General features: G+C 31.4%; 1 protein-coding gene across 1 annotated transcript; it reads right to left on the bottom strand.

Annotated features, from left to right (window-relative positions):
* Positions 1 to 4,288: 4,288 nt before the first annotated feature.
* Positions 4,289 to 9,291, bottom strand: LOC106755752. The gene is made up of 2 exons (XM_014637966.1): positions 8,089 to 9,291; positions 4,289 to 4,438 (listed from the first exon to the last, which is right to left on the bottom strand). The coding sequence occupies exons 1-2, from the start codon at positions 9,289 to 9,291 to the stop codon at positions 4,289 to 4,291; spliced, it is 1,353 nt and encodes a 450-aa protein (XP_014493452.1).
* Positions 9,292 to 9,537: the final 246 nt, after the last annotated feature.

Below are 9,537 nucleotides of genomic sequence, written 5' to 3'. Positions count from 1 at the left end.
CCTGAAATATCTCTGTTGAGATATTATTTGATACTCGAGATATATATGATATTATATGATACTGTGTGTTCCTTTATTCTCGTTTGTGACATAATAGGCCTTGAGCCCATTAAAGCTGGATTAGTTTAATAATTCGGCCCATTTAACTGATGAGCTTGACCGGTCGGTATAACCGGTCGTCAGAGATATACTACCGTACAATATCATTGTTTTATTTTGAGCAGCACAACAGGGAAGCTGCCTAGACAGAATTTCACTATAAATGTATAATACATAACTTGCTTACAAATTATAAATTTATATATTTAGATTTTTTTTTATAGAATATCATTGAAAAAGAGGCACCAAATAAAAGAAGGCTTGCAGTATGGTATATTATGCAGTTAAAAAATATAAATGATTTAGAGAATATAAATAAAATTATAAAAAATAATTAAAAAAGAACATATGACTATATATATATATATATATATATATATATACACCAAAATAATTACTATAAATTACCATTTGTAATCATATCATCAATGACTTTTAAATGGTGTACTTTATGAAGGAAAGTGATAGTGTGCAAACATGATGATATATATGAGTACAATCATTAGCCAGATATTGGTACACAATAATTTTCTATGATAACCATATTTGTATACATTTTCTTTCTAAAGTTGATCATATCGATCTCTCTTTTTTTTTTGTTGTTGTAAAAATCGATTGACAGTATGATAAAATTGACTTAAAAACAATTAGAATGACTTATATTATTCAAAACTTATCTTTAGCTTTTTCATTCATACAAAAGAATCTTGCCTACCCAATATTTTGGGTAAAGTTTACATTAACATACCACCAAGACTTATATTCATTTTTGCATAATAAAAGAAAATGGAGAGGGAGAAGGGGACATAAAGATGTTTTGGATATTAGGTTTTCAAAGGCTTATAAACTTTTCTAACGCTACATTATAAACTTTTCTAACGCTACATTATAACTTGATTTTGTGTTACTATCATTTTTGTACTTATCCTCCAAGCACACAACAACATTTGTTAACAACCCCAATAACTAAAAAAACATTTCATATTTATTCTATTGAAAATTAAATATTTTCATTCAACTTAGAATATCAGTTTTTGGTGTACCTTATTCTAAACCCATTGCCATTAAAGGTCCTAAAAAGTATCTTTTTCCTATTGAAATATTCTAATCGTTATATAATTTTTTTTTATAGTTGGTTGATCTAAACTCTAATCAATTTATTGGTGAACTGATTATTCATGAGTATCAACTATCAGAACTTTCTTCAGTGCAAACTGCACTCAGCATTATTTTCAGTTCTGGTCCATTCCGCAAGCGTGAGCGTGGGGTACAGAATATAAGTACTTGGAAACCTTTTGATCTTACAAAACCACATGCAATGGATTTGTTACTTTGCATTTATATGACATGATTCCTAATATCATATTTTTTTTTCTTCTTGAATAATTAATATACTTAATATAATGAAAATATAACTGTGGTCTAAATTTCGTATTAAATAAAAATAAAAAAAATAGAAATAAAGGTGAGAGTCTATTAATCAACTATTTTAAAATTTTAGATAAAAAAGAATGGCAACCTTTCGTGTAATTAAATTTAAAATTAATTGGTGTTATATCTTTCTAATAAATATCGATCTTTTGATAAAATCAATAGAAGAAGACATTTAAAACAGAGCATAGTTTTAACCTTTCCATGAAATTTGTTGTTCCTTTCTCCGAACAGAAACTTGTTTAAAAATCTTAAATTAAGTTTTCATGTGAAGTCCTTGAAGGGCTTTGAAGAAATTTGTGGAGGCAGAAATGGGTATTGCTAAGATTAATAATTGTTAGATAATATATTGCGAGGAGAAAGTTGTGAAAGCAGCAATAAGGAGTGGAGTGTAATTTGAGTTGCGTGTTTGAATTGGTTGAATGATTTAATGTTTTTGGGGCAATACGTGGGAGAAGTCCCACCAAAGGAGTTGTTGGGCCAAGCAAATGCATGATAGTTACTCGCCTTCTTATCCACTTCACTATACATTTTCTTTGTTTATCCATTCTAAACTTCCTTGCAAATATATAAATTATTCTCTACTAACCTCAATACCATCCCAAGAAACAACTTCTGTCCACATCTCCATTTCTTCACCAAAAAAAAATATCTCTGTTCCACAACTTTCTATACTTGTCACCAATATGATTAATACTACAACGTTAACATATATTCATTATGACAATTTTATTAAAATAATTAAATTCTATCCGAAATAATATGTCTGATATTCAAGTTATTTGGAGATTCTTGGATGTTAGTTGAATTAAGGTAGATATGGATGGTGCAGTTTGTAGGATTCTTGACTTTGGAACACGTTGATTTACTTATGGATAATAAGGGTGAATATATTTAGAGTTGTTTTTTTTTTTTTTTTTTTGCTTTTTCTTAAGGATACAAAACTCTTTATATGTTGAAATTATAGAAGTTGTTCTTGACATTGAACATGTTAATGAGGTTGGTTACAGGTGTGTTTGGTTAGAAAATAAATTTACTTTTTGTCATGTCAAACTTTTTATATTACAGTTATTTCTTGAAATTTTCGACAAACACAATCTCACTTAATCGAAATTCAACAACGTAAAAAAAAAGTTGGTTCTATCAGGATTTTTATTATTTTAGAATTTTTAGCGAGAAATTTATTTGTTAAGCGAAAATTTCCTCTAAAAGAAAGATGTATCTCGTTCTCATTTTCACTTAAGAATGAAATGTCATCAACACAATTTAAACTTTACCCAAAAAAAACACCAAAATCAAAACAAATAAAAATATTCCAACAATTTTTAACATCCATAAGATTAAACATCAATTTTCTATCTACTACGTGTTATAATATTCTTAAAACAAATCAATCCAATTATGCATTTCATTAGGCACTAATCCTATACAAAATGATTAATCCAATTCTTCAAAGTTTGATTAACTCTATAATGCACCAACATATGATTTTTCATCCAATTTTAACTCAGAATCAACTATATGGAATCCAAAATCTACTGAAGTAAACGGAAATTTTCAACTTCCCTTTAGCTAAATAAATTCTCGTGTTTGTGAAAAGATAGAAAAGATAAACAAGTCCTACCTTATTCTATATTCACAAACCAATCAAACATATGATTGTGAACCTAGCAAAGATTCATTCATTCGACTTTGATCTTCCGTAAGGTAATAGCAGCACCTTTGTGTGCAACCAAATCAAGAAAAATAAACTTGAGATGTAAGAAAACTGAAAACCCTACTTTTATTGAAATTCCAAGAAAAGGACGAGAATCAACTTTAGAAAGTCACACAGAGGGAAGTCAAAGAAAATTTACAAAAAATAAAAATAAAAATAACTAAATAGTTAAAAATAATTTATATATTCGAAATAAATAAAACTTTAACCATTATTTCATTTTTTAAAATAAATATCTCTATTAAACTAAACTGAATCTCATACATAACAAGAAGCAGGACGGTGATAAATAGATCATAAATAAAAACATTTTATTATATACCTAAATTAAAGTTATATTTTAAAAATATATTTTTATTACATTATTTTATAATTTATTATCGTAGAGAATAGTTCTCATATTTTTAGAAGAAAAAAAGAAGTAATTTACTTTAGATGTATACAAGTAAATAGATTAAAATATAATTTTTTAACATATAAAGAAAAAATAGTATAATAATCTAGTATCTTAAAAAAATTAGTGTACATTTGTGGTGGCCTTTATTGCTTTGCAAAGTCATTGCCAATGGGTTTCACCCTTCCACACTCACAAGGTTAGTCTGTTTCGGGCCTTGAGGCATACTAGAAGCTCCTAACTAAGACCTCCTGCTATTCCTCATGACATAGTTCAATCCTCTCTACTTGAGAATGAAAGACTATTGGAGTTTCAGGATAACCCCAAGACTGAGCTCTTGCATTCATTTTAAACAAACTTGAATCTCACCAAGAGATTCCATATTGAAACTCACCACATCACTTTGGAAACATCCTTTACTATCATTTGAATCACAACTAAAATACTCAATATTCATATAACTTAGTACACATTCATACATCCTCTAAAATAATTCACTACAACATTCAAATCAACAAGAAAATCAATAAAAGGGTCACTAGAACTAGAACCATTCGCTGAGCGCATACTCTTACTGAGCGAATCCAGATGTTTCTCGCACAACAACTCATCTTGTTATGTGAATAAACTCCCAGTGGTATCAGACCTTAACCCCTCACATAGCGCTCCAAATCGCTAGGCGAAAGTCTAGATATTGGTCTAGACCCCCCAAACACTCGTAGAGCACACCCCTTTGCTATTCGAATAAATCTAGTAGTGACCCCAGACCACAACCAGGCGCTCAGTGCACTGATTCGCTGTGTGAATCATCAGACAAAGAGCAAACCCCTATAACCATTCGCTTAACGCACCTTTTTGTTGTGCGAATAAGCAAACAAAGAGTTGGTCCCCATGACCACACTCTTAGTGCACCTTCTCGTTGTGCAAATCAGCAAACAGAGACCAAACCCCTACAACCATGAATTCTGCAGAATTATGCAACTCAAACCCCATTTACCAATTCTAACTATTTTTCCCAACTTCTAACTCTCCTAACTTTTGTTATATACCTAATTTGACTTAACTAAGTATTCCTAAACCTTACTCATATCAATCTAAAGTGATTACTAACCAATTCCTCCTTCAAAACACCCACTTTCTCAACTCATGGACCTAAATCACATTCTACTACTCTTCGCACATTTTTAAGAAACTTATTGACCCTAACAAGTCTCAAATACCTTCCTTAGCCTATCCCAACTAACCAAATTAGTTTCTAACTCCTAAATCAAATTTTCATTATCCCACTTCCTCTAAATTAGCTTTAAACTAAGACCACTTTTTTTATTCATAACCATCCAATACTAACATGGATTTAGCACTTCTCTTGAATCTAAAACAGTCCAAACTTCATCAAATTTAGTACATTTTCACAGTTCATACTACTTCTAATACTAACATACTCTTCACACATGCTTGAAATCATTCAATAATTAGAGAGAAAATCCAACTTCCCTTACCTTGACTTAACAACTCAAGATCCCCTAAACTCTCTGCCAATTACTTGTGGTACAAGGAACTCCTAGAAAAACCTACAATTCATTGATTGATGGTTGAAGAGCAACCTTAGAATCACCAACAGACTAGGAATTTAAGAAGATGAATTCTTGATTCATGCAAAAACAGTTTTACCAAATTTAAGAACCCTAAAAGCCAAGAATAAAGGTTTTTCACTTACTTGTCCAAATCAAGAAATTGATCAGTGAAAAAGGTAGTCCTCAACACTAGGATTGTCGAACAGATAGCTCAAACATGAAAAAATGTAGAAAGAAGTCAACGAACTATAAGAGAATAATGTTATAGAGAGATGTAGGTGATTTGGATAATAAACAGAGCTTTAAAAAATTCTATTTATATTATAAGATTATTTTAAAATAAAATGTTCGTCTCATTATTTTAATACACCTATCTATTCTAATACTCTATTTTTCTAGGTTCTTACAAAATATATATATATATATATATATATATATATATATATATATATATATATATATAATGTTAGATCACACATTAAAGAATTCAATAATACGTCTAATTACACATTAACCCAGTTGCGGATATGGAATTAAACTAAAGAAGGAAGAAGATGCAACCTAACCATAGAATAATATAAAGGGGCTATCATAATGAATTATGAAACACTCAATGAAGCGTCCACATCATGTTGATGCTCACAATAAGCATATGGGATATAGAATATTGATTTTGGCTCTTGTTAATTGCTTTTAATTAATCAGTAGAGAAGTTCACTGAAATCTTTCAATGATACAGAACTGTATATATATAATGTCAGAAACGTCTCATGGAAAATGACTACACCGAGGATTTTCAAATATGTACGCAGTTCTGATAGTAATATATGTATATAGTAAAATAAGTGTTGTTGGCAACCTGAAACAAGAAGAACCAATCATAGCTAGAAAACACAAAGTAGGGCCCCACACAAGGATGATGAAGAAATATAAGATAATGGTGTGGCCATGAAAGAGGCTTTCTTTTGTTTTGTTTTCTTTTGCATTAGCCACCATCATCACCATCTTCATATTTTAGGAGTTAGTAAATCACTGACATCATGGCTTAAGCAATTTGATTAAGTAGTAGAACCCACCTTAGAAAATTATGTCTTTATCTTTTAAGCAAGGGTGAATATTTGGGTAGCACACTAGGGTAGAGAAATGCAATTCCATGTCATATCTCAAAGTATTTTTCTTTCTAATGGAAAAAGAAGACAAAAGGCTATGGGGGGTGGTAAATAAGTTGTATAAAGTTGGGGAACACTTTTAAGAGAGAAAGAAAAAAAAAAGTTAGATTATGATCATAATAGTAGCAGGGAAGTGTAGAAGGTGGATTGTGAGATATACAAATATCCATCAACCCACTACTTTGGTAGTCTAATAATGTGCTCTTTTACAAGGCTGCCAACACATACTTGGTAGAAAAAGGAAAAATAATTGGAGTGGAGATTATTCTTGGCATATGCCACATAATGTGAAATGCTTGCATTTTTCATTATTTGCAGGTTATTTTTTTTTTTTGGCACATCCACAATCATCAGGGAATATTTCTTCCATGATTTAACTTTTAATTCGTCTTCTAACCACACTTCCTCTTATTCACCATTGCTCATATTTTACTATTTCTTCCAATGTCAAGTTTGTTAAAGTAACATCATTGGACTTAGTGACTCCATTCAAAGTATTTTTATTTTCAGAGTCTCCTGTCTTTATAATATTTTTACTTTTAAAAAACGTTTTAAGTGATGTGAAACTTTTAAAAATATTAAGACAAAGAATTCCTTACTTCATTTATAGTATAATTTATGGATGCGGCTTTCTATTTTACAAATAAATATTAGGAAATAAGTTTACTCAGTTTCATTATAATTTTTTTTTATTACATTAAAAAATATGGATAAAATATCTCTAAAATTTATCATTAATGTCAAATTTATAAAAACTTAAAAATTATTATTTTAGGAGTGATAGTGGTTTCAAAATAGTTAGATTCGATTATTTAATATTAAATGGTTTTAATATAAATAATTTTGTTATGAACTAGTTTAATTAAATGTGTCATTTTTCTATAAACTATTTTTTTAGAGTTCTCTAACTTTTGTCTTAGGATTATTCCACTTTGTTTGTCTGATTGAAGAGCTAAGATTGTAAGATTAATTCTTGCAGTGAATTCTTCAATTTGGAGCGATCAATTTTTCTTTTTGAATAAATTGAGTTTCAACCATTTTACTTGGTCTTGTTAGGAAAATCTCCCAATACACACTCATATATTTTTTCCAAAATTGAGTCTTGTTATTCATTGGTAATTGAAGGACTTTAAATAGCCATGATACTTACAATATTATGGAAATAAAAATAAAATCTGAAAATAAAATATCAATTGACTTAAAAATAAAATCTCCTTAACCGATCATAAAATAATATTCTACCTAGATAAACAGAAAATCATAACTACTCATTCCTATTTTATCTATATCAAATCAAACTAAATATTACTACACCCAAAACTAATAAAATAATATTTAAACAAAATTATTAATAAAACCCTAAAATTTAAGTTTATCCCAACAAACTCCCCCATAAACTTAAATTCTTCCTTCCTTGCTTTCCATGTGCATCATCCCACACCGGGTTTGCTTCTTTCAATCAAATTTGACTTCTTCTTTTTTCCTTATGACCTTCCCATCTTTTACCTTGGTTGACCTCTTTAATGCTTTAACTGAATTTGTTATGTCCAACTTCTCAATAACCTTAACTAATCCATCTCTGACCTTAGGCGATTTCTAAACAATCTTGACCGACATCTTCATCGGGTTCTTCTCAACATCTTCATCTTCCTCTTCATCTGGTTCAAGAACACTAGATGTTTTCTCTTCTTTTTCAAGAGTCGCCTTCTTCAGCTCCTCAAGCTCAACCTTTTGTTTATTCATAATTTCATTAGTTTCATCTAGAAGCCTCCCTATTCGCCGAATCTCTTCATCTTTTCCTTTGAGTTCTTTCTCCAGGTTTTCCTTCTCCACAATTGTTGCATCCTTTACCGAGATCACTTCATCCATTGTTGGGATCGGGCTTTCCATGTCCACTACATCTGAGCTCTTTGCCATCAACAGGATTCCACACTCTTCTTCACCATCATTAGTAACAAGATTTGTCTCCCCCTTTGTCTCGGTCTCGCAATACCTTGCAATATGACCAAACTTGCCACAGTCGTAGCACTTTGTTGACATACAATCGTTTGTATGGTTGTCGTACTTGCCACATCTAAAACACTCCGCCCTTGACCGATCTCCTCGGTCTTTTCCTTGTCCTCGGTCATGCCAATTCTGCTGACCGGTTTGATCTTCATTATCATTACCTCGACCACGTCCACCTCGTCCTCGGCCTCCTCGCCCTCTTCCACCAGGACCTCGGCTCTGAGTAATCTGAGATTTATTCCAATTAAACCGTACCTGTAGTGTTTGATTGTCGGGTTCCCTCTTTTTCTTTTTCTTCCTCAATTCGTGGGCTTTTAATGACCCAGCTAACTCCTCCATAGTGAGAGTTGACAAATCCTTTGTCTCTTCAATAGTGACCACGATACTTTCAAAATCATCCATCAGATTTCTCAAGATCTTTTCTGCAACCTGGTTAGGAGGAACCTCTTCTCCGTTCATTCCGAGTTGGTTGGCCATCTTCTGTACTCGAGTTATAAACTCGGAAACTCCCTCATTTTCATCCATCTCCATATGTTCAAACTCTCTTCTGAGAACTTGTACTCGGACTTGCTTCACGCGGGTATCTCCTTTGTATGCCACCTTCAGAATTTCCCATGCTTCTTTTGCCGACTTTGCATTAACTATTTTCTCAAATCCAGATTCATCCACTACATTATACAGAAAGTACAAAGCCGATCTGTCTTTCACTCGTGTCTTTTTCAATGCAGCAACCTGGTTCACTGACTGATGCTCGTCATTCGCGGGTTCATTGTACCTGTCTTCCACTATGTCCCATACGTCTTGGGATTCAAGAAGAACCTCAATCTGCAAAGACCAATTATCATAATTGATATTTTCCGACAATTGTGGCACACTCATCCCATTGACTACCTTTGCCATCCCTCTCACAAAAAATCAAGCACTCACTTTTTCTCTGACTCTCTTCTCTCTTTTCTCTCTCTTTTTCTCTCTCGGTACTCAGAGCATAGAGCTCTGATACCACTGTTGGGAAAATCTCCCAATACACACTCAGATATTTTTTTTTTTCCAAAATTGAGTCTTGTTATTCATTGATAATTGAAGGACTTTAAATAGCCATGATACTTACAATATTATGGAAATAAAAATAAAATCTGAAAATAAAAT

This window comes from Vigna radiata, chromosome 1 (genome assembly GCF_000741045.1).
Source record: "Vigna radiata var. radiata cultivar VC1973A chromosome 1, Vradiata_ver6, whole genome shotgun sequence".
NCBI lineage: Eukaryota > Viridiplantae > Streptophyta > Magnoliopsida > Fabales > Fabaceae > Vigna > Vigna radiata.
This window is presented reverse-complemented; position numbering and strand designations above follow the sequence as displayed.